The sequence below is a fragment of the Symphalangus syndactylus genome, chromosome 12 (assembly GCF_028878055.3).
Source record: "Symphalangus syndactylus isolate Jambi chromosome 12, NHGRI_mSymSyn1-v2.1_pri, whole genome shotgun sequence".
NCBI lineage: Eukaryota > Metazoa > Chordata > Mammalia > Primates > Hylobatidae > Symphalangus > Symphalangus syndactylus.
In genome coordinates, this window is record NC_072441.2 from 28,361,381 (window position 1) to 28,388,553 (window position 27,173).

The 27,173-nt window shown below is 33.4% G+C and overlaps 1 protein-coding gene across 4 annotated transcripts in view; it reads right to left on the reverse strand.

Moving 5' to 3' along the window:
- Positions 1-27,173, reverse strand: part of LRRIQ3 (leucine rich repeats and IQ motif containing 3) — a 416,288-nt gene that overhangs the window by 358,188 nt on the left and 30,927 nt on the right. For all 4 annotated transcript variants that reach the window (XR_010117296.1, XM_063624032.1, XM_063624031.1 and 1 more), the window contains exon 4: positions 15,264-15,397. Coding sequence is in view for 3 of the 4 variants with exons in the window: in XM_063624032.1 (XP_063480102.1) it covers positions 15,264-15,397 (134 nt within the window). In the remaining variant the exon portion in view is untranslated. The remainder of the gene's footprint in view (positions 1-15,263; positions 15,398-27,173) is intronic.

Here is a 27,173-nt window from a genome sequence, read left to right on the forward strand (position 1 = left end):
ACTAATCCCACTCTTCTGGCACCACATCCCTTCCAATATAAAAACATACATATATTCCATACTTGCTGAAATTTTTAAATTTTTGAAAAAATTCATGTAATATAAGCTCTATGAAGTCTTTCTTGACAACCTCACCCAATCAGAATTAATTGTATACCCATAAAGTTGGCTAAATATTTGTCTACTGTAATATTTATCATAGTAGATAAAATACTGTGTTTGTTTGTCTGTATAACTGAACTATTATCTTCTTATGATTAGGAACCAAATTTGCGTCTTTTTGTATTCTCAACACCTAAAGCACTTAAGACACAGCAGGCAACTAATATACTAACATCATGGAACTAGGTTTTCTTTGGCTGCCAAGATATTCAAAACTAAATTTGTAGCTCAATTCTTGTTGTCTATTCTAATTTATATCTCCAATAGTAAATTTTTAAAAATATACTTCAGTTTCTTAATAGTACATGACAGATTATCAATTCAAAATACAAACAAGCTGATGATTCTAAAAATAAGCATGGTTAGATGGCAATGTTGCATCTATAAAACACAGTTTGAGCTAATATTTTACACAAAAGTATAACTATGGCTTATTCAAGAAAAAAAAAATCAGTTTGCCTGTATTGCCACAAAAACAGTAGCTAGAAAATATGAATGGACAGATATATTGTTTGAATTGTTTCTAAAAATTTTAAAATTTCTAAATGTTTTGAACACACCAATGTAGACATTAACTTATTCAATAATTATTAACATCTGGTATTTTTAAGATGCAGATAATTTAACTCAATACTTTTAATTTCTAAATATGTATTAGATACATATTTTGTTTGATAAAAAATGTTCTTCTAATTTTTACAACAATTTTATGTCACTTTTATCCAAAATTATGAGTTATATAAAACTAAGAAAAAAACACAAACAATATTATTTTGGTAAAATACTGGACTCATTTTGTTGCTTTATGAAAAATTTTCCTAGTCCACTTTTGTTTTCCACTATTAAAAGATAACTGGAGTATCAACTGAAAAGCAGTTTCATAATTTAATCCTGGAGACATTAAACTGAGAGTTACCACTTCTTCCCCTACAGAATTCTCATTCTTTTTAAAGGCGCTGAATAATATTATTCTGAATAATGTTCCATTTATACACACACACATACACACACACACACACACACATACACAAACACATATTACACAAACATATATAACAATTTCTTTATCTGTTTATTCCTTGATGGACATTTGCATTGATTCTGTATCTTGGCTATTGTGAATAATGTTGCAATGAACGTGGGAGTGCAGATATCTTTACAAGTTGGTGATTTCATTTCCTTTGAGTTCGAAAGACTGGGGTTGAATTGTTGCATCATATGGTAGTACTATTTTAAGTTACTTTAGGAACCTCCATATTTTTCCCACAGTAGCTGTACCAGTTTCTATTCACACTGATAGTATCGCCAGTACTTCCACTTTACTAAAAATACTGCTTCTCAAATTATTAATTATCCCATCAAATGAGATAATGAAATCCACATACTACTCAGGAATTGTTAAAGCTTCAATTTTAGCATATTCTCCTCCTAATAGTGTTTACCTATTTTCCCAAAGCGGAATTAATCACACCACACCCAGTCCACTTCAACCAAGGAAATACTGCATTGTAATGTGACTTTCTGACTTTGCAAGTTAGGCACCCAAACCATTCTTAGAGTAGGTAGCCAAAGCCTATGTAAAGGTCACAGATATAAGTTGACTGTTAAAGTAGCTTAAATTTCAGTGTCATGTATTATATACAATTTCACAAGAATTTTGTATTTTTAAAGGGTACTTATTCCTGGAATGGGCACAAATGCTTGCTTAAAAGAGGCAGGGGTATATTCATCTGAACCCATAAAGAAGCAGACAGGCAATCGTGCTGTTACAGCTTGAATCATCAGGGCATGCATCAAGGCCATGCCCCTTATTTTTGCAGCTCCTGAAACTTGCTGATGGATGTACTATTCTTGCCTTAAGTGCACGAAGACCCACAGATTATTGAAATGAGCCCACCCACCTTTTTATGACACCAGTCTTCCAGTAAGTCTAATGAGGACAAGAAGATAGCAATACAGCTGTCTTGCATGTGTATCTATGTAGAAGCCCATTCATTTTGAAAGAAAGCAAACACACAAAATATTCTGCTCCTAGCACCACTTCTGAAAAATGGAAAACTACTTTCTAATAAGACTAATATAAACATCTATTTTTTATTCTGAGTTTCAAAGGAGTCAAAATATTTTGCAAAGTATTAGTGCAATTACAATTATTTGAAGTAAACTTTAAATAAAATAAGGAAACAATTCAGTCCAATTCTGACAACTTCAGCAGAGCCATTATTCAACTGGGTAAGATGAATGGGAGACACTATTTTATGGATAATATTTAATTATTAAAATTGTTTACCCAGTCATAAAATGTTATCGATTCTTTAATAGCATTTTAATAAAGATAGTTTTTGGTTGACAAGTAGTAGAAGAAAGCACATCTGTGTTCCAAGATAGCATTAAATGAAGTAAGGTAAATTTTGAAGATGCAAATTTTAGATAGTATGGCCTTGAATCTGCACTTTGTCTTAACAGATGGTTAACAATCCCTACCATATGCAAAGCTAGACAATATTTTAAATCATTGTATATATCCAGGAAATTCACTTTATTAAACATGTTTCATGCAAATGTTGGCATAAATTTATTATTTAAAATATAATTTTCTTTAAGAAACTTGTGCTACTGGTATCTTCAATATACCTAACTTTTAAGGTAGGAATTAACCTAATCTTCATTATACATAAGTAACATAATCATTGTTGAACACACTCAGCATTCAGAATTACATAATTTACTATAAAAAGTTATAATAATCTATTATGTATTATATAACTTTTTATCTCATAATTCCAAAATGAAGTCTCAAAACTCAGGTAGCTAAGGTAACTACTCTTGGTATATTAGATGTATTACTAAAAAGTTGCGTATAATGCTTTCATATTAACAAATTATATTAAGTACATTATAAATGTTTTATACTTAAAGTAAATCTTTAAAGTGAGTAATTTTAAATGAGACTAATCATTTCCTGATTCATATAAGTTGTGATAATGCTATTTTGAGTATTATAATAATTTATATTCCTTTAAGAACAGTGAAGCATTAACGATGTACATTTAAAATGCATAAATAGATGTTGGTGTTTAAAGTTTTGACCTCAGAATCAACTATGATCCATTTATTCTTTACCTATTTGGGCACCTTTCAGTTAGTAGCTCTTGTATTTTCTCTTTTCTCCTTAACAATGTGCCCTTAAATTTGACAGACAAATTAGCTAACTTCCTAGTCCTGACCTTTGGTCTAATTTCCTAGATTACAATCAGTGTCCCTTCATTTGACAAGGAGTCTTCTTTGCAACCATATTTGGCATGATCCCAGGATCTCCACATATCAAATACTGCCCAAGTAATAAACAATGCAGATTTCTAAGTTAGTTATCATATGGAAACCTAATCTAGAACAAATTTCTATAGTCCAGTTTAACATGAAACATTCCTTTATTTTCAATAGATTTTATATTTCAAGGAAACTAGATTAATATTTTTCTATCAACTTAAAAATTAGAAAAAAAAGGTTTTTTTTTCACTTTCTTGGACACAGCTTCAAGCCATCCTTAAATTCAGAGGACTGTAACAGTCCGTAAAAAAAAAAAAAAAAAAAAACCAGCAAAAAAAACAATTTACCAAATTATCTCCATTGTATCTTATGTATCAGTCAGGGTTAACAAACTTTTTCTATAAAAAGCTAATTAGTAAATATGTAGGCTTTGGAGTGTACATATGTTCTAGTGCATATTTTTCTTTTTTTCTAACAATCCTTTTAAGTTATAAAAACCATTATTCCTTATGCACAGGCGATATCAGATTTTTCCTGCGGACTATAGTTTCCCAACCTTATATCTATATTTTATCCTAATTCATACATGTATGTGTACACACACACACACATACACACACACATTTTTCTCCCATATTGCCTTAGAAATTTTTGAGGAAAAATAAAAAATAAATGCACATACACACACATATACATATACATATACATACACAATTTTAAATTAAATTTAAAATATTTTTACCTACAGAAATAGAGACCCCATATCAATCTTGCTTATTATGATAATATGGTCTATGCATACAAAAATAATTTAATGTACATTTAGTAGTGGTATACAACACCTGAAAATCCTTCCATTTTGGGTACCTCTACTAATGTTGTTATCACTAGCGTATGAATGACTTAAGAAAACAAATTCCATTTTCCATTTTCCTAAGAGCTAAGGCCACAGTCATATGACTTAGCTTAACCAATTCAGTGCTTTCTCCCTGGATTTTTACTTGTCAGGGACAATCCAAAAGCACAAGGACAACAAAAGGGTATTCATGACAGCTGCAACAGAATAATGGGGAGACAAGTAGCCAATAATAACAGAAAACTAGGAACGCTCTCTGGTGGAGTCGGCTCTGCCATGCTTCTCACTGCTGTTCATTTTCCAAAGCCAGTTACTGTGTCTTCCTGAATTTTTCGTGAGCTTCCTGAAAAACCTCTAACAAATTCTATTATTGTCTAAGTCATTTACAGTTAGCTTCCGCTGTTTGCAAGTAAGAACTCTAGATACTACATAATCTAATCTTCTAAACTTTTATGTGAGAAGGATTAAAAAAATTACTTGCTTTAATCAATTATGAAAGAAATAACTCATTAACTACTCATCAACCAAATAATCAGAAAAACATCACAAGTTTACTAGGCCTACAATCTAAATTTGAAGAGTTTTGTAAAATATTTCACAATAATATAATGTGAAATATAAGGAATTACTTAGTTTTTTCTTAATTATATTTGTATTAAGTATTTAAATGTAGTATTTCTCTTCTTTTTATCTACTTTTAAAAATAAATCCTCAATTTTCTCTATCATATCTATGAAGTAATTATATTTACCTGACAGAACTGCTGTGAGGATCAAATGAGTTAATAAAGACAAGTGTACATCTAAAACTTCTCACAAAGTATATAGTTATGCCATATAATGATGTTCCAGTCAATGACAAACTGCATATACACTGGTAGTCCCCATGAAATTATACTACCATACTTTTATTCTCTTTTCTATATTTAGATACACAAATATTTATCATTATGTTACAATTGCCTATAAAATTTAGTATCGTAATATGCTGTACAGATTTGTGGCCTAGGCTACAAATAGGCTATACCACCTAAGTTTGTCTAAGTGTAGTAGGCTATACAACCTAAGTTTGTCAAAGTACTCTCTATGGGTTCACACAATGACAAAATCACCTAACAACACATTTCTCAGAATGTATCCTTGTCATTAAGCAATGCTTGACTGTATTTCAGCAAAAATAATCTATTAGGAATAAAATAATTGCTATTTATAATGCAAAATCATATACAATGTTAGTATACCATTATATATATTCCATGATATGCCACTATATATGTGAAAATAGTAATTCTATTAAAATATAAACTCCACAAAGGCAGTGAATTTAAATGTTTTGTCCACTGTTGTATCTTCAGCACCTAGAAAGGGCCTAACTTATGGTAGGCACTCAATAAATACTTGTAGAATGAACTGATCGATAAAAATTAATAATTATATCACGCCTATAAGGCAAGTAGTGCACATTTGTATAAATTTCATAACTTTGCTATGAAAATTTAATTAAGAAATAATATTTTCCCAAGATCTAGCAAGTGCTAGCAGAATAATACAAGTTATTTTATTTTATTTTATTTGGTTACGACCCATGAAATATGGGCCTGAGTCCTGTGTCTATAACTTACAAGTTTTGAAACCTCAGGCAAGTTATTTGGGATTGTTTATAGGATCAAATGAAGTAAATTACATAAAATGTCTGGCATACAATGCCAAGCCAGAACTTGAATAAATTATCTGATGATTCTAATCCACTGTCAACTTTGAATAACACCAAAAAATTCACAGTAAGTAGGATAGTTGATTAGACCTAAATAGTTTATATTGTTTTATAATAAATAAAATAGTCTTTATAAGAATTCCCTATGATTGGTCAGCCAAGGCAGCTCACATTTGTAATCCCAGCACTTTAGGAGGACAAGGCAGGCAGACTGCTTGAGCCCAGGAGTTGGAGACCAGCCTGGGCAACATTACAAAACTCCATCTCTATAAAAAATACAAAAATGAGCCAGGCATGGCAATGCGTGCCTGTGGTCCCAGCCACTCGGGAGGCTGAGGTAGAAGAATCGCTTGAGCCCAAGAAGGTGGAGGTTATAGTGAGCTTAGATAACGCCACTGCACTCCATCCTGGACTACAGTGCACTCCATCCTGGACTACAGGTGAGACTCTGTATCAAAAGAAAAGAGTTGCCTACGAACAATAAAAATTAAAAAGCAAATTTAATTTGGTACACTTAATCTCTAAAACTTTCTAGGCAGCAAGAAAATTCTAAAAAAACTCCATATGAAATAAATAAATTTTTCTCTTTTTATCTACTCTTTTTCTTTGGTCAACCATGAAAGATTCTAACTCATGATAAATAAAAACATTTTAAGGTATTTTTCAAACCCAATTAATTTGATATTTGATAACATAGGTTGCTACCCTGACAATCATAGTAGAGAATAATGATTTTATGTCAAAATGCTAATAATTTCAGGAGCACTTTCCAATATCAACACAATGCCCATAAAATAAAGTGAAAGTGTCAGAAATCTTAAAAATTTAAAAGGCATGCATTATTGATAAAAACATGTTTTGGATACAGTTTTAACTGTTAGTCTGAGGGGGATTTCCTTATATGTGACTTGAGGCCTTTCTCTTGCTATCTCTAGCATTCTCTCTGCTTTTGTCTTTTGTCAGTTTAACTATAATGTGCCACTGAGAAGACCCTTTGGGGTTGAATCTTTTTGAGGACTTTTAAGCTTTCTGTATGTGGGTCTATATGTTTTGCAGGACTTAAGATGTTTTCAGCTATTATTTCATTAAATAGGTTTTCTACATCTCTGTCCATCTCTTCTCCTTCTGGGTCTTTCAAAATGTGAGAATTTGGTCACTTTAAATTTCTCATTCAACAAGTCATGAATTGCTTTTCGGATATCTTTGTATTGTTTAACTGTGTTCCTTTATATTTCATTGAGTTCCTTTAAAATCATTAAAAATTTTTTCCAGCCATTTCAAATATACTTTTTCCTCTGGAATCTGTTTATAGAGAATTATTGTGTTTCTTTGGAGGCATTATGTTTCCTGCTTTTTCATGTTTCTTGTGTCCTTACATTGACATCTGTACATCTGGTGTTAACAGTTGCTTTTTCCAATTTTTTGTAAGGAAGTACTTTTTGTTATAGATGTATCTACAGTGTTGGTTGGATAGGATGCTTTGACTTTGAATCTGGTGGATGTAGTGGAGTAGTCTCAGCATAATTTATTTGACCAGAATTAGCATCAGAAGTATCTGTGAGTTCTTCAGTGCCTGAGGCTGCAGTTGTTGGTAGAGGCTGTAGCAAGACTTTGCTGGTGACAGAGACACCAGTCAGGCCAGTCCTCAGTCACCAGTTGTGGCAATGGTGGGCTAGACATGCTGGTCCTTAGGCCTCCACATGGCCTACATGGGTGGCAGTAGTTATGGTTGTGGTTAGGCCAGTCCTTGGGCCTCAAGGATGTTGTAATTATAAAAGATACAGATAAAGAGATGCATAGGGTGTGTTGTGGGGGAAGAAGCATGGAGCTTTCCTTGAGGAATCTTCACTTGTTCAGTTATTCAGTGAAAATTCTGTTTTTAAAGTACTCATGAGATAACGTTAGATCCATCTAGATAATCTCTCTTAAGGTCAACTATCAGTAAGTCATCTTAATTACATCTGCGTAATATCATTTGTCCTGGAACATAACATGATCATGCGAGTAACACCAGGGAACAAAAGCCATGTAGGTCACCTAGGAATTCTGCCTACCACATGTGAGAGGAGATTAAATAAGATCAAATCTTACTTACCTTGAAACCATGCAAAGTAAGGACACAATTGGCTTATAATAGGCACACATTTTAGTCAACATGGTTTGGGGCAAAAGTGAGGAATGCCCATGGTGTTATTTTCCTCTTTTATTCTGTTAACATAAGTGATTTTCTAATGTTAAACTAACCTTGTATTCCTGGAATAAATTATATTGATTATAAGGTATTATTTTTTCTATATCATTGGATCTAATTTTCTAATATTGTATTCATGATTTTTTACATCTGTATTCATGACACTGACCTGAAATTTTCTTTCTTGTAACGTCTTTGTAAGATTTTGGTATTAAGGTTTTGTTGATCTCTCAAAATAATATGTAAAGTGTTTTCTTTTACTCTCTGGGAAATTTATGTAAGATGGCATTATATTTTCCTTATGTATAGAATCATTCATCAGTAAATTCATCCAGGCTCAATGTCTCTTTCTGAAAAGGACTTCAAGAATGTGTTCAATTTTTTAATGTATGTACAACTATTTAGTATTTTTATTTCTTCCTTTGTCAGCTTGAAAATTGTTTCTTCACAGAATTTTTTCATATCACATAAAAAAATTGTAATTTTTGGTATAAAGTTGTTCTTACTTTAATATCTATAGACCTACAGCAATGTGGCTTTTTAAATTCTTTACGTTGGTAATTACTCTTTGCTTTATCAGTCTTGCTGGAGTACTATCAATTTCTCTCCACAAATAATGAGTTCTTAAATATATTAATTTTTTCATGTGCATTTTCTCATGTTTATTGTATATTTGTATTCCATTTCATTCATTTCTGATACTACTTTTCTTATTCCCCTTTACTCTGTTTGAGTATAACTTCTGCTTTTTTTCTATCTTCATGAGACAGATGCTTAGATTCTTGATATTCTAGCCTCTCTCCTTTGTTCATACAAGCATTTGTAGCTGCTAGGCAATAATTATTATTTTGTCTTTTGCTTTCAAATATTCTGTGGCAGAAACTGCCTGACACCACTCAATTCCAATTCTCTTTTTAATCCGTATAACAGTAGCAAAATTTCATACAGGTGACAAAGTGATCAGATAAAAGACCCTATTTCTTAGCTGCCAGTGTACCCATACAACTAAATTCTGGCCAAAGAAATGTAGGAAAGGGGAATTCTGGCCAACGAAATGTAGGAAAAGGGAAATGCAGTATATCCAATAAGGGTGATTAAAATTGCTGTTATAATCGGGAGATGTGCCCCTTTCTGCCATTCAGTATTGCCTGTCTTCCAGCATAAAATCAGATGTAAAGATTGGAACTCTGGCAGCCATGTTGACCATAAATGACCTTGAAGATAAAACACACAAATTAGAAACGTAGATTGAAAAGTTAGAGGAAGGTTGGGCCCTTGATTTTGTGCAGTATCACAGGCCTGGACTTCTTGAACCGTAGACTCTTCTCATATAAAAAACAAAATTTCTGCCTAGTTTAAGCCAAGATATTGGGGATCCCTCTTACATAGAACTGAATTGAATTAGTAAAACATACAAATATATTATTTATTCTTTTTTTAATTATCAAATTTACTAAAGCTTTCAGGAAATTGTAATATATAGTGATGATTATGGGCCTCCTTATCTTGCTCCTCATTGGATAAGATAACATACTATTTTGCTGTTCTTTTCCAATATGTATATTAATGTACTTTAATCATATTTACTGGAAAATGCAGTCTAAGTATCTTAGACTTTTCTCGCTTCTACTAAAACCTAGTTTATTATAGCCCTAGCATTTAGATGGTTCCTACATTAACACTACCTGCAAAAAGAAATTTGCAACCATACAATCAGACAATCAGAGTTAAACATTTTTCTTGGAAAATAAGCTGAAATTTGTCTTTCTAAAACTTTCACTCAATATACCTGATTCTTTTATCTATTTGACTTACAGAAAATATTCAACAATTTGAGGTCAATTATTTGAATTGCCTTCAATTTACTCTTGTGATACTTATATATCCAAGTTCCCCTAATCATACCTCTCATGATATGACTACAGGATATTTCATTTCTCTCCACTTTATGTTTTAAGAAATAAGTATTTATTTAATAAATATCACCTAAAATGTGAAAGTCACAGAAATTTAGTTTGCCAGAAATAGTTATTGAATGACACTTTGTTTTGTTTTTTTTTCTTTTTAGATGGAGCTTGCTCTGTCACCAGGCTGGAGGGCAGTGGCGCGATCTCGGCCCACTACAACCTCCGCCTCCTGGGTTCAAGCAATTCTCCTGCCTCAGCCTCCTGAATAGCTGGGACTACAGGTATGCACCACCACGCTCAGCTAATTTTTGTATTTTTAGTAAAGACGGGGTTTCACCATGTTGGCCAGAATGCTCTCCATCTCTTGACCTCGTGACCTGCCCACCTCAGCCTGAATGATGCTTTTAACATGTAAACACTACTTTTTAAAGGCACTGTGGGATAATAGTTATGGCAGTGACATAGTTTTCTAATTTCTCCAGATTCCTTCATAGAAACAAACATAACAACTAGAAGGCAAATTTTTTAAAATATCTACAACGGTACTATGTGACAAGGTATCCTCGGGAAATCTAAAATGTGAATGAATGGGGAAAAATCATTGACAATTGTAAGCCCACCGCTGTGTTAGCAATTATTCAGGAGGAAACAGACAAAAGTAATGAGGCATTTGATGGACAGAAACAAAACAAATAGAAGAGAAGCTAAATCCGGAGTGGGGGGGATGGGCATTAGTGTGTGAATACAATAAATAAAAAAATCTATGGTAAGATCTAAAGGATCTGAAGCATTCCGGGACTCTAAACCCCCAAAACTAACCAGCCAAAACTCTCTTACAGGTCAAAGCCCAAAGTGAGGAGAATTTCCTGGGAAAAGAATAGCAATTGAGTAGCAGAGAAAAACAGTGAAAAGAGAGAGAAAAATATCCATATTAACAAGGAGGTAATAGAAACCAGAGCCAGAGATATCAGAAAGAGAACCATGATACTGTGGATGCTACACAAACACAATAGGAGTAGTTTTAAATACTGAAATAAGAAAAGCTTCTCCTTAAAGTTAAGAAAAACTAATTTTATGGAAACAGCAATGCAGAAAAATCACTATCTCGTCCTTTAGAGAATTACAATAAGAAGAAAATAAAGAGCATAACAATATCATTGTAGACAATGGAAGCAGGCCAGAAAGTGAAGCTTATAAAAAATAAAAATAAAATTACACCTATTATTTCAAAGTGAACAAAAAGATAGCAAGAAAATTATATAAGACATGTAAGAGCAAATTTAGAAATGCAGCGATAGAAATGAGAAAAAAAGTATTTAAAAACTCATTCTATATATAAAGACTAAACCAGAAGGATTATAATTTTAAATGAAAACAACAAAAAATTTCCTAAGTGAAATAGACTAAAATAAGAAATATTTTTAAAATTAAAAAGAAAATCAGTAGGAAAAGAACTACCATCACTATGATAAATAAATATGAGTAACTATTCAACAAACTATTTCAACAATATATCTCCAGTCTAATGATTAAAAAAATCCTGCAACAAATCTTGAATTGTATTAAATATGTTGTTGATAGTAGCGTGTAATAGCAATTATGAAACTATTTTGTGTATATTGTAGGATTAAGCTAATGAGTAAAATTAATAATGTTGGCAACCAAAATTCGAAGGGAAGTATAACGTTGAATGAAAGGAGTGAAGAACCCTCTGTGTTGGATTAACATTTGGGGTGTTAACATGAAATTATGATGGACAGAATAATCCATATTCCGTCTGCTGAAATGGGCTAGGAATAATGGCACCCCAATAGCAATGAATACATCTAGTTTCTAGATCTTACTTTCCAAATACCATTCCTTACTGAAAGGACTAGAGCTGTTTGGAAAAGCTGACTTCAGGGGTGTTGTTGGAAAAGTAGAAGGAGCATGAAATTTGGAATATGTTAAACACCGGAACCTGGTATTTATTTACACGCAGTTTCATCTTTTCATAACTGACCACAAATGACCAGCACAAAATGGCTTTCTAATATTGATTCATATCTTAGCCTCCCCACCAAGTTTAAACTCTTAATGTTTCATCTGTAAAACAGAAAATACAGAAAGACTCAAAAGCTTTGTTTTATTAAATAATATAATGGATTAATGTACCTAACATGGTGCTTTACATATATTGCACATTCAATAAATGTTTGTTTCCTATATTCTTTTCCATTCTTTTTCCTTTTTTACAACCCATCAACACCACCAATAATCCTCCCCATGATCTCAGTATAGCTGCCTTTACGTAGGTTTAGGAGGCTATCAATGTAATTACAACATTTCATTCTAAGAATAAAAGTATGCTTTCCTTATATTCTATCACCCGTACTAGAAATACTACCACTCTAAAAGACAAAAGCATTAATAATAATAATTTTATAAATTTTGGCCATATCTATTTCAAGTACTTAAAGTTAAAAATTTCAAAGTGCAAAATATTTGGGCGTGAGGAGACATTTCTCATGCCTAGAAATAGAGACACAAGAGGACTAATCACTCGGACCCTAGGTTGTGGGAATCTACAGTTGCCTCTCAGGGGAGCTCTTCATATTTCCTAATTCTTACTTTCACCTTTCCATGAATGAATCCAGATCTGATTTCACCTCCCACTGTCTCTCCATTTATTGATGTATTAATCAATTCAGAAAATATTTTTGAGCACCTAACATGTGTCAGGCCTTCTGTTACATATTAAAGATACAGAGTGGAAAACAGAGATACAATCTCATAGAGTTTGTAGTAAATCTGGAGATATAAATAACTATAGAGATGACTATAATACAGTATGGTAAGAGCTTGTGATAATAAAAGTATGTGAAACACATCAAAGAGGCAATATCCCAAACATTTGTCCTAAACAAATTGAAAGTCACTGGAGGACTTTAACTTGGTGAATAAAATGATTAAATTTGTATTTGTGAAAGATTACTGTCTGCATGCTGGAAGGGAGCAAGAAATCCAAGGAAAATTTCCCATGGGGCCAAATAACACAGAGAGCACTAAATATAACAACAACAATAATAATTAAATTTTTAAGGCCGGGCACGGTGGTTCACACTTGTAATCCCAGCACTTTGGGAGGCTGAGGCGGGCGGATCATGAGGTCAGGAGATCGAGACCATCCTGGCTAACACAGTGAAATCCCGTCTCTACCAAAAATACAAAAAAAATTAGCCGGGCATGGTGGCCAGTGCCTGTAATCCCAGCTACCTAGGAGGCTGAGGCAGGAGAATGGAGTGAACGCAGGAGGCGGAGCTTGCAGTGAGCCGAGATCGCACCACTGCACTCCAGCCTGGGCAACAGAGTGAGACTCCATCTCAAAAAAAAAAAAGAAAAAAGAAAAAAATTAAATAATAGCTAATAAGAATGTAATATCTACTTTTGGCTGGGTGCGGTGGCTCACGCCTGTAATCCCAGCACTTTGGGAGGCTGAGGCGGGCGGATCACAAGGTCAGGAGAGTGAGACCATCATGGCTAACACGGTGAAACCCCGTCTCTACTAAAAATATAAAAAATTAGCCGGTCGTGGCGGCGGAAGCCTGTAGTCCCAGCTACTGGGGAGGCTGAGACAGGAGAATGGCATGAACCCAGAAGTCAGAGGTTGCAGCGAGCCGAGATCATGCCACTGCACTCCAGCCTGGGTGACAGGGCAAGACTCCGTCTCAAAAAAAAAAAAGAATGTAGTATCTACTTTTGTCAGGTGCTAAGAGCACTATATTGATCATCTCAATTCCCACAAGCAAATAGAAATAAGTACTTTTATTATCCCCTGTTCTTTACAACTTTACAGATAAAGAAATTCAAGCCCAGCATAGGTAAGTAATGTAACTAATGGAACAGAGCTTTAAAGAGAGAGAAAATACAAATCATTTTGTCTTGAACACTGCCATATATTATTAATGAAATCTCTTCCTGCAAAACTCTCTATTCATACAGGCTTAGTTTTTAAAGATTGTTTCCATGAACAAAGTTTTCATCCCATGTTACATGAGCGTCAGTAAGAACCTTCATTCTACCAGAGAAAAAAATCCCTGGGGAATAAACTAAAAACAAGACCCTTTAATTAGATCTGTATTTAATATAAAGAGCACATTAAATTTAAATGCAAAATAAAGACAGAATTAATATTTTAAATAAGTATGCACTTTTCAGCAACTGCCTGATTGATTCTTTTGCACCTCCTTTACTCAGATAATTTGACTTGTCTCCAATGTGAGATGATGTTCTCTCATATTTTGACCTCAGTGTGGAAAATTATGTGGAACCACTTCCTCAGAAGTTGGAGGCACTGTATTTATGGTCAGTTTCACTACTTATCCCTCATACTTGTTTCTCTTTATCAGGACTATTGCCATCTATGATTTAGCATATATTGGCTTGTGCTGGAAGGCATTGTATCTCATTGTATCTATCTTACCACAGAATGTTGAATCTCATTTCAGTGAAACTTCCTAATCTTGCTTTATCAACAAATGTCTGTTTTCTTATTCCAGATCTACGTTAATCCTATCTATATTTCAGGGCCTCTTCTGAACTTTACCAACTAGAATAAGCTATATGAATATTTTCATTTAGTTTTTCATATGTTTTACGTTTGGTATGACCAATACTATAAATTTATGACAGAGTATCCTATCTTATCTCTGTAAGTACAATGTTGAGAAATTCTAGCAAAAAGGTTTCCATTTATTTGCAAAGCTTAGCTACTGCAAAGGAATGCAAGGAACAAGAAAAGAGGAAAAGACAACTAAATAAAGGACAATATAGATTGATGTGGTAGCAGATGTGTCAGCAAAATTGTATTTGCATCGAAACAAAATATAAAATCTTCCGTATATGTTCCATGTTTTATATTTCTATTGTATCCCATTATATAATCCATGGCTTACATTTGTATTTGTATGGTAAATTGAAAAGAAAAAATAAAATATCAAATGTTGATTATGTCAAATATTATATTACTATAGAGTCTGTGGTATTTTTCTTAAAGTTAGGTTAAACAGACTACACCATTTTGATGATAGAGAATACAAAAATGCAAATTATTGGAGAATTGACTCCTTATCATTTATTTCTTCACATTCTTATTTCAATATTCAAATGGTAAAACAAAACATACCTCAAATTTTTTCTAACTAAGAAACCACGTATCCATCTTTGAACAATCAAAACTGGTGAATTATGAGCCAGAATTGCATTAATTTTTGAAGTAATATGTTTAATATTATTAATTTCCTCTTCATAGGTTGTTCCCTGTATAAAGAAAATATAATTAATAATTTTTATCTTTCATGAAAGTATTTCCAAAAGATATTTTAAATTTGGTAATCTATTGGTTTAAATAAACTAACAAAATGTTCACAAGGTCTTACAGGCATTATAGTTAAATTATGATATGGTTGGATGTTTGTGCCCTCTAAATCTTATGTTGAAATGCAATCCCCAATGCTAGAGATAGGGGCTTATGGGAGGTATTGGATCATGGGGGCTGTTCCCTCCTGAATGGCTTAGTGTCATCCTTTTGATGATGAGTGACTTCTTGCTCATATAGTTCACATGCAATCTGGTTGTGGGACCACCCCTTCTGTCTCCTGCTCCCTCTCTCACCATGTGACTTGCCTGCCTCCCATTCACCTTCTACCATGATTGTAGGCTTCCTGAGGCCCTCACCAGAAGCAGATGCCAGCACCGTACTTCCTATATAACCTATAGAACCATGGGCCAAAATAAACCTCTTTTCTTTATAAATTACCCAGCCTCAGGTATTTCTTTATAGCAATGAAACTGAGTAATAAAAATAATAAATACATTTTTATTATTAGAGTAAAAGAACAGTAATTAGTAGCATCAGATAATTTCAATTCTCTACACAAAACGTAAGATTCATGATGACAACTTTTTCCATTAAAGATTCTTTTCCCAATCTGATAATATACGTATAAAATTTTAACCATAATCATTCTGCTCTCTAAATGGTAGTGGCACAAACAGGTGTCCAATGAAACTGCAAATACTCTGTCAGCCCCCATAAAGAAAATTGATATACTTTGATTCATAAAATAATGTATAGTAAAAATTTTGTTGTAGCTTAACTAGAATGTTGGACACTTTTATTGGAACGCAGCAAATTATCTTGGAAAAGATCCTGTATTGGCTTTGAGAAAGATCTCCTTTCCTGAAAATTTTTAGATTTGAGATCGTAGGCTCAGTATATTTCATTGACAACTTGACTGGTTAGAAATAAGGTCACTATTTATGTTTTGAATGTAAGATAATGCATTAAAAATACTGACAATTGCATTGTTTATGAAGCACCTCTTCTGAAGATATCAACCCTATTACACTTAAAACATACACCCTTTCTGCATATGAACTCAATAAAAAAGTTTACAGGAAACAAAAAAAAAATCACAACACCTTGCAGATTAGTGCTGCTTCCAATTTATACTTTCAAACACTCATTGCTAATTATAAACTTATTTCCTTGGCTCTGTCTTTATTCCATTCCCAACATTAGCTACTGAAAACCTTTGACACTATTCAATACTCTTCCAGTCCATTCCCTGGAGGTTCCTAAACACTCTGCTTCTTTTTTCACAGAGAAACTAGAGCCATCAAGTCTGAACTCCATTAATTAACTCCCCTCCATTCTCTGTAAATTTAACTATATTCCTATCTATACTGAGTAGAAGTGCCTTCTACTCAAACTTAAAACAAGAAGTATCTCTCTTTTTGTCTAAGATTGGCACTCTGTCACTGTTATGAGTCTCATTATCTATTTTCTAAGGCTCTCCCTCTGCTAGCACTATCTGTTCATATATAAAGATGATCTAACTTTACCTATCCTTAAATCCTAACTCTCAATCCTTTATATCTAACTTTCATTAAGAGTCCAAAATCTAGAAACAGAATTCCACATTTGTTTCTCCCACTTTTTTTTTTTTCTGTATCTCATTCCACTGGCTTCTATCCCTATCATCCAAGGGCACTTTTTTAGAGTTAACATTGGACATTGCCTCCTTGAAATTAGATTCTGTACTACACTCCTTTCAGTTTTCCTCTAAATCTTGTTTACTTCTGCACTTTAAAAAAAAACTATATATACCATGTTTATCACTTCATTGTTACATTGAAAGAATTTTCTCTATGTCGCTTTTTAATCTCTACACATCCTCCAAATGACCACTTCTAAGTTCATAGCTTGAACACTCACCTTTGTGCTACAGACTCTCAGATGTCTATGTTTAGGCCTGACCTCTCTCCTGAGCTATGTAACAATATAGTCAAACTGATATCTAACTAAATACAACTTTCCCAAATATGAATCTTCTTTCCCAACCTGCTTTCTCATATACACTACCTTAGTAAATGGTACCACTGCCCACAGTTACCTAAACCAGAAACCCTGGAACCATCCTAGGTTCTCTCTTTTTTTATGCTTCCTGGCATGCAAATGTTACTAGATGCAGTACATTCAACATCCCAAATATCAGTCTTACCTCTTTTTTTCTTCTATTTTCTGCCATTGCTTTTCCCATGTCTTTAACACCACTTCCCTAACTTACTAAAATTCTCCTAACTTATATTTTCATTAATTCCTGTTCCCTCACTTCCTCCAAACCATAAAATGCACTATTGCTAGATGGAGCATTCCAAAATGCAAATCTTATCATATGACATTCTAGATTAATATATTTATTGGCTTAGCAATGAAAGACAAATTACAAATGTCTTGGTTTGCCACACAAAGTCCTTCTTGATTTAGTCCCATCCTAGCTCCTTAATCTCATCTCCATTTATCCTACATAGAATTACCTGATAATCAAACTTAAATGCTTTTTACAAATGCCATCTGTATTTCTTAAACTGCCTTTTTCAATGATTTGTTTCACAATTTTAGTCTTTGGGAGACTCAGTTCCTTCCCCCAAGAAGACTTTCTTGATGTTGATCTGCATTCAGTGTCTTTATACAATATTATCCTGTGTCCTGTGAAATAATTCACTTGCCACTCTCGACAATGTTGAGTTTTACCTGACCCGTGTTCTTGGAAAACAATGAAAGTTAAGAAATCTCCTCAGTCCTTTGTTTCAGGAAATGGCTTACTGAAAAGAAGCACCCTGCTCTTTATGACTGACTTAAATAATACTCTTGGATGCCTTTCTTGTTTGTTTATAACAAGACCTGACCACAGACCTTCCAAATTCCCATTCTTCCCTTCTTTAACAATTAGCTGAAAGGTTTTGTCCCTACCGATCAATTGGAATAAAATATTTGTTAGCCAAACTTTAGTTGAGATTATTTCCTTCCTCTGGGCCCCTGAACTTTGGGCTACCATCAGCCCTAGCCAGCACACAGTCTCCCTTTAACAGCCCCTCCTAAGAATAGGTTTGTCTCAGGGTAAAACAGTCTGTGCTCTAAGGTCAGACCATACCACTTTTCTTCATTCCACTTTCCCACATTCATTTATTTACAGTCTTGTTTGTTCCTCCTTATAAATGAGAAATTCTTTTGCCTAACCATTATGACTTTTGCAGATCTTATGGTCAGAACATTCTCCATATTGTAATAATCCCACTCTGCCTATTGCAATAGTTCCTCTCCCCCACGTGCAATCAGCTTTTTGAATAAGGTCTCTATTTATTAATCCTGATGTTTTTAGCTGACAAATTATTCTTTAATGCAATCACTGGTATATCTTCATATAAGCTCACCAAATTTAACAACTCTTCATCCTACATATCTGGACTAACTGAGATATCTGGTCTATAACTGGCATTTGATTATCAATTGACTGTTAAAATACTAAGTAATCATCATTGTTGGCCTCCAAGATTGACTTAACAATGTCAATCAATTTATTCTTGTAACTCAATTATTTTGCATGGCTACAAAGACATCACACTCTTTTTCTCCCTTTTAAACTTTTCTTAGTCTGTTTTGCTGGTTCATTTTCTTCTGCAAACATTTAAATATTTGATTTAACTCAGATTTTCATTCTTTTTCATCATTCTTGGCTAACTCTTCTCAAGTGATCACCTTCCTTGTTATATCTTACTGCCTCGCATACCTAGATTATCCACATAGCTGTAATCTCCTGTCAGACATTCTTTCTTAAATTACAGGCATATAAAATAAACTTCCAATTCCATTTATTTACTTTCATGTCAAAACCATAAATAATTATCTCCCTAACTTGAATCAATCCACACTCACATTGTATTATCTATATAGTCATAAAAACGATTCTTCATCTTGTCAACCAAGTAATAAACCCATATTCCTCTTTCTCTCGCACCCTTTTCCATTCAATAAATCACTAAATTCTATCAAATAGCCCTTCAATCTGTTCCTTATATGCTATACCTAAGCCATTATAATAGACTCCTAATTCCCTTATATTCAATTTCCCTCCACTCCAAAATTACAGAATACAGGATGATTTTTCTAGAATAAAAATCAGGTCATATAAATGCCTGAAATGTTTCCCCAAGATCTTGCAAGATAAAGTCCTGTCTCCTTAGTATTACATATAACACCATTTGCTATTTTAATCCCGTTTTTGTCTCCAGCATCATTTGACATGCTCAAACATATCCTCCAAACTCCAAGAACACGAAACTACTTGTTGTCACTTGCATGTGCCAAGCTCTATCAATACCTCTGTGCCTTTGCAAATGCTTTCCACTCTGCCTCACAGGCTCTTCACTCATGCCAACACCTCTATTTGCCTAGTGATTTCTTACATTCAAAAAAATTCATCAGAAATATAAATACTTCTGCATTTTTTTCCTGTGATTAGAGAATTGAACTTCAAAGATTTTTAAAGAAAATATATGTACTTTGCTCACAGAATTTTTCCCAGTACTCAGATTCATGATGTTTTATCCATTATTTCCTTGATTATTGCTTCTCCTTTATTTGCTTTAATTTTCTGTACTGTAATTCCATCCTATTCATAAATATTACATGAATGTCTACATTTTTTCTCATAACTTTATATATTTATTCTCATTTTGGTGAAGCCATTCTGTCAAAGGTCAGTTTCTCATATTGAATTTTTGATTTAGCTTATCAACTATTTCAGTTATGTGGCAGAGTCTAAGTTCTTTTCTGAAGCTCCTAACTGCTCTCAGACGAGTCCTGTCATATACCATTTGATACTTATTGTAACCCTGACTGTATTTGAATCTCTCCATGAAACCTATTCTGTAGTAATGGATCCTGTCACTTGTTCTATCATCACCCTGCAACATAGAGGGTTTTGCAGAATTTCTTCTAGTTCCTGTGATTTTATAATATTTTTCAAGAAGAATAGCTTAAAGTCAGGCTATCTTAGTTTCTTCTTTTGATTCAGTTATGTCTTAGTCCATCTGGGTAGCTATAACAAAATACATAGACTGGGTAGCTTATAAACAACAGAAACTTATTTCTATCAGTTCTGGAGGCTGGGAACTTCAAGATAAAGCCACTGGCAGTTTTAGTGTTGGATTAAGGCCCATTTCCTGGTCCATAGATGGTACCTTTCCACTGTGTCCTCACGTAATGGGAAGGGGACGGATCTCTCTGGGGCCTCTTTACAAAGAACACGAATCCTATTTATGAGGGTTCTACCCTCATGACCTAATCACCTCCAATATTCTCCACCTCCAAATACCATCGCATTGGAGATTAGATTTTAGCATATAAATTTTGGACTGGCCACATTTAGACCATAGCAGTCTTATCTTCGTTGTATCTGACAAAAAGTCTTTGCTATGTCTAGAATTATCCAGAGCTAATAATATTTTGTAAGAATATTATCTTTTACTAGTTTCTAGTATAGATGTGACTTCCACAAATCTTTATGTTTCTTTGTTAATTACATTTGTGCTCATGATGCCACTTGTGGCTTAGGATTAAAGGGGTTGAGTGTAATGACGTAAAAGTGCATAAGTGGTGGCAAGGGGATGGGGGTAGAAGTGTTGGAGAAGCAGAAAGAATACAGGAGAGAATTTAGATGATTAGAGCCAAGAAGCCCTGGTCAGAAGCAGTTCTCATCAGTAGAGAACCATTAAGCTCATACTGCAGTTTACATCAGAGTCCTGCTTCTTACTGAGTCATGACCAATTCCTTCTCATTAAAGAAATAAACAGAATATTCATCAGCTATGGGTAGTATGAGTGTCCCTTCCAGAGAACAAGTAACCTCCAGACAATATTTAAGCTTTCTGATGTCATAAAACAATGATCTTGAAAAGTAGCAATAAAGATCCTGCAAAATTTTACAAATGCCATAAACTATTTGATGTCTGAAGATGAAGGAACCCTCTTTCTAAAATAATAATAATAATAATGCATTCCCTCCATTAAAGAAGTGATGGCTCTGAAGAAAAACTACATTTGTTTAAATCCTAGTTCTACCACTTGCTAGCTGTGTATTATAGGGTAAATAACCTATCTGTCTCATGTTTTCATCATTTGTAAAATGGAGATAACGATGGTACAACTCACTGGGTTGTTGTGAGGTTTTAAGCATGCAAACAATGTTATCTTTCAACAGTTTTATAGCAATATTTAAAATAATATAGTGTTTTAGGGTTTATAAGGGACTTCCACATACATTATTATATTTGATACTTACAAAATTTTATCTAAAAAGAGACACGTACTAATTAATTTATCCAAACTAATATAATGTAAAATTATGAAATCAACAAACTATAAAAGATAATCACTCCAAATGTTTTCAATCCAATCAAAGGAATTATAGTAAAGGCTTAGCAAAGAACAAAAGATGCTTAGGCAAAAAACTATCAACAATCAATAAAATGATTGGTAGAATAATAGAAATTCTATACTACTTGCCTGAAATGAAACAGGGGCTATTACTAATCCTGGAACAAAGTAGGGTGAGACATGCAAAAGAATATTAAGGAATTTTATAATTATGACTCATATGGATGAAAGTGTTTTGCATGTTGACAGTAAGAGTTGTTTAAAAACTAATTCTAAAACTATATTCTAGTCACCCTGTATAAAATGATGCAAAACAATTTCCCAATTAATTTGACATTCTAAATGCCTATTGTACTTATGTAATTTTTATCTTTCCTACTTCCATGTTTTTAGTTCTACAATCTAGTCCATAAAGTTTATCTTTTTCTATTTTATTTGTGAATATTTTCCATAAGAATATTTGATCTCATAGAAGTAAAATGTAGAACAGAGGATACTAGAGGCTGGGAAGGGTAGAGGGAAAGAAGAGATAGGAAAAGATTTGTCAGAAGAGAAAATTACATGTAGATAGGAGGAATAGGTTCTAGTGTTTGTATCACTGCAGAATGACTATAGTTAATAATAACATATTATATAGTTTTAGATAGCTAGAAGGAAGATAGTGAATGTTCCCAACACAAAGAAATGATAAATGTTTGAGATGATGAATATGCTAACTATGCTGATTGGATCACTATACACTATATATTTTGAAACACCATAAATGCCATAAATATATACAATTATATCAGTTAATAATTTTTCAAAAATCCAAATTTGGCACACATTTTCTCAGCATATTTGAAAAGTGTAAAACATACCAATCCCATAAGTATTTATTTCAAATAAAGAAAAATCATATCATTTTTACCTTTTTATTTACTCTTTTAATGTTATGTTCACTTTAATAGTCCCACAAAATGGTAAAAAATTTGTGTGAAACTCCCCACACTAGCATGGAAGCTTTTGTATTATTTAAATCAGTATTTCTAAGGATCACTTGGTAAACACTGAGGTACAAGAGGGCTGTGTTTTGTTAACTGTAAACCCAGGGCATAGAACAAAACTGTAACATAGTACATAGTAGTTATATAATAAAAGTGAGTACTCTAAGTGTGCTAGGCAGTGAAAATATAATTTTTCTATTGTTGAAATAATTCTACATAAATAGCATTATTCTATGGACATTCATACAGATTGCTGCATGTATATCAATAACTTGTTAATATTTCTGGTTGAGTACTATATCCTGGTAGGGATGTGTCAATTCATTTAACCATTCACTCACTGAAGGACATCTAGGTATTTTCCAGTTTGGGGCCATTACCAATAAAACTGCTTTAAACACTCATGTGCAAGCTTTTATGTGAACATAAGCCTTCATTTCTCTGGAATAAATTCTCAGTATTGCAATTGCTGAATCATATGATTATTCCATGTTTAGTTTTTTCAGAAAATGACAAAATATTTTCCAGAGTGGCCATACTATTTTATTTTCCTACCAGTTTCTCTGCATACACGCTAGAATTTATTGTCACTCCTTTTTTTTAATTTTAGCCATTCTGAATACTATGTAGTAATATCTCATTGTGGTTTTAATTTCCATTTCCCTAACAGCTAATGATATTGAATATTTTTTCATGTAATTACTTTGCCATCTGTATATACCCTTTGGTGAAATTCCTCTCCTGGATTTTGTTCAATTTTTAATTAGATTGTTTCATATGTTTTTGATGTGTGTGTGTATGTGCGTCTGTGTGTGTGTGTGTGTTAAGGCTTGAGAGTTGTATACATTTTCTATATACTAGTCCTTTTTCAGATACATGGTGTTATAGGCTGAATCGTTTCCCCTCAAATTCATATACTGAATTCCTAACCCCCAATAACTCAGAATGTGACTGTATTTGGAGATAGGGTTCTAAGAGGTAAATAAGTTAAAATAAGACCACATGGATGGGCTCTAATACAGTATGACTGGTGTTAAGAAATTTGGACACAAACACTTTCACAGAGGAAACACCATGTAAAGACAGGGAGAAGAAGAGCATCTACAAGCCAATGAGAGAGTCTTCAGAAGAAATCAACTTTGCAGATGCCTCAATCTTGGACTTCTAGCCTCCAGAATTGTAAATAAATAAATACATGTCTCTTTAAGCTACCTAGTGGTACTTTGTTATGGCAGCCCTAGCAAACAAATTACACAGAGTTTGCAAATACTTGCCCTAAATCTGTAGCTTATCTTTTCATTCTCTTAACAAGGTCTTTCATAGAGCAAAATTTTTGAAAAAAAATTGATTACGTGCATTTTATCATTTATTCCTTTTACAAAGTATGCTTTTGATGTCAGGTCTAAGAACTCTGTCTAGTCCTAGATCCCCAAAAGTAATACTTTTCTAAAATTCTGTAACTTTACATCTTACACAACTGCTTGACCTATTTTGAGTTAATTTTTGTATAAAGTATGAAACTTAGACTGAGGGTTTTTGATGTTATTGGTGTTTGGCTATGGATACCCAATTGCTCCAGGACCATTTATGGAAAAGACTTTTTTACTTCATCAAATTACATTTGTACCTTTGCCAAAATTCATTTGGACATATTGCATGAACCTATTTTTAGGTTTTATTTTCTGTTCTATTGATCTATGTGCCCATGTGTTATCAATACCACCACAGTCTTTTTTTTTTTTTTTTTTTTTTTTTTTTTTTGAGACGGAGTCTCGCTCTGTCGCCCAGGCTGGAGTGCAGTGGCGCAATCTCGGCTCACTGCAAGCTCCGCCTCCCGGGTTCACGCCATTCTCCTGCCTCAGCCTCTCTGAGTAGCTGGGACTACAGGCGCCCGCCACCACACCCGGCTAATTTTTTTGTATTTTTAGTAGAGACGGGGTTTCACCGTGGTCTCGACCTCCTGACCTCGTGATCCGCCCGCCTCGGCCTCCCAAAGTGCTGGGATTACAAGCGTGAGCCACCGCGCCCGGCCAATACCACCACAGTCTTGATTACGATAGCTACACGTGTCTAAAAATAAGGGAACTGATGCATCCCACTTTTTTTCTTGTTTTTCTAAGTTCTTTTAGCAATTCTAGCTTGTTTATATTTCCATATAAAATTCAGTATAATCTTGACTACATCTACAATCCCATGGAATTTTGATAGGAATTGCATTGAAGCTGTAGATAAATTTCAGTAGAATTGAGGTCTTTATTTTTATTTTTTAAATCAGTGTTATATAGTTTTCAGCACAGCAGTACTGCACATGTATTGTTAGATTTATATATTAAGTATTTCATTTCTTTGAATGATGATAAATTGTATTTCAAATTTTGACTTCCATGTGTTCATTGCTAGTATATAGAAATATAATTAAGTCTTGAATGTTTATCTGGCATACTGAGACAATGCTAACCTTACTTATTAGTTCTAATATATTCTTTGTAGATTCTTGAGGATTTTTTACATAGGTGATCATTTGATCTGCAAATAGAGTTGTATTTCCTCTTTTCCAATTTCTATTCCTTTTGTCTCCTTTTACCACCTTGTTGTACTGGCTATTTTCTGGCACTATGTTGAAAAGAGAAGTGATGGTGGACATCCATGCTTTATTCCCAATAATGTGGGAAAAGCATTCTTTCACCATTAAGCATAATGTTAGTTGTAGGTATTTTCTTGATGTTTTTCCTCAAGTTGAGGAAGTTGCCTTCTAGACATATTTTTCTGAGAGTTTTTGTCACAAATAGATGTTGAAATTTGTCAAATGTTTTTTTCTGCATGAATTGGTATGACATCTCTTCTTTAGTCTTTTAATAAGGTGGATGGCGTTCATTGGTTTAGAATGTTGAACCATCCTTGAATCCCTATACATCCCTATACTTGGTCCCACTTGGTCATAGTATATATTTTTATATACTGCTGAATTGTATTCACTAATATTTTTAAAGATTTCTATGCTTATAATCTTAAGGAATATTGATCTGTGGTTTTCCTTTCTTGTGCTGTCTTTCATTTTGGTATCCAGATAATTTTAGCTTCATAATATAAATTAGGAGGTGTTCCTTTTTTATTTTTATTTTTTGGAATATATTGTACAGAATTGGTGTTACTTTTACATGTTCAGGATAATTCTCCAGTGAAGAAATCTAGGCTTGTATGTTTCTCTTTTGTGAATTTTAAAACTATGAAATCAATTTCCTTAGTAGTTATATAATTATTGAAATTATCTATTTCATGTTGGGTGAATTTTTGTAGTTTGTGTTCTTTTTCTGTAGAAGTGTTTCATTTCATCCAGACTGTCTAGTTTACGTGTGTAGAATATTTAGTATTATTATTCTGTTAACATTTGCAAGGCCTGTGATCTCCCTGGTTTCATGCATGACGTTGATAATTTGTTTCTCCCTTTTCCTTTGTCAGTCTTGACAGGTTTGTCAATTTTATTCACTTTTTCAAAGAACCAGATGCTTGTTTTCCTAATTTTCTCAACTCCTTTGGTTTTTCAGTTTCACTAATATTCACTCTTTATCATTTTGTTCCTTCTGCTGGCTTTGGGTTAATTTTGCTCTTCTTTTTCTAGTTCTTGAGTGGGAAGCATAGATCACTGATATGATATTTTCCCTCTTTTCCAATTTGGTGCTATAAATTTTCCTCTAAGCATTGCCTTAGCTGTGTCCCACAACTCCTAATACTTTGTATTTTTATTTTTATTCAGTTAACCATTTCTTTACTTCTTTTACACCATCCTCTTTTGGGCTAAGGACATGAATAGAGAATTCTCAAAAGAAGATATACAAATGGCCAACAAACATATGAAAAAAATGCTTAACATCACTAATTGTCAGGAAAACACAAATCAAAACCACAAGGTGATATCATCTTACTCCTGCAAGAATGGCCATAATAAAAAAATAATAATAATAGACGCTGGCATGGATGTGGTGAAAAGGGAACACTTTTACACTATTGGTGAAAATGTAAACTATTACAACCACCATGGAAAACAGTGTAGAGATTATTTAAATAACTGAAAGTAGATCTACCATTAGATCCAGCCATCCCACTCCTGGGTATCTACCCAGAGGAAAAGAAGTCATTATATAAAAAAGATACTTGCACTTGCACACAGATGTTTGTAGCAGCACAATTTGGAATTGAAAAAATATGGAACCAGCCCAAATGCCCATCAATCAACGAGAGGATAAAGAAAATGTGGTATACATATACCATGGAATACGACTCAGCCATAAAAAGGAATGAAATAATGGCATTTGCAGCAACCTGGATGA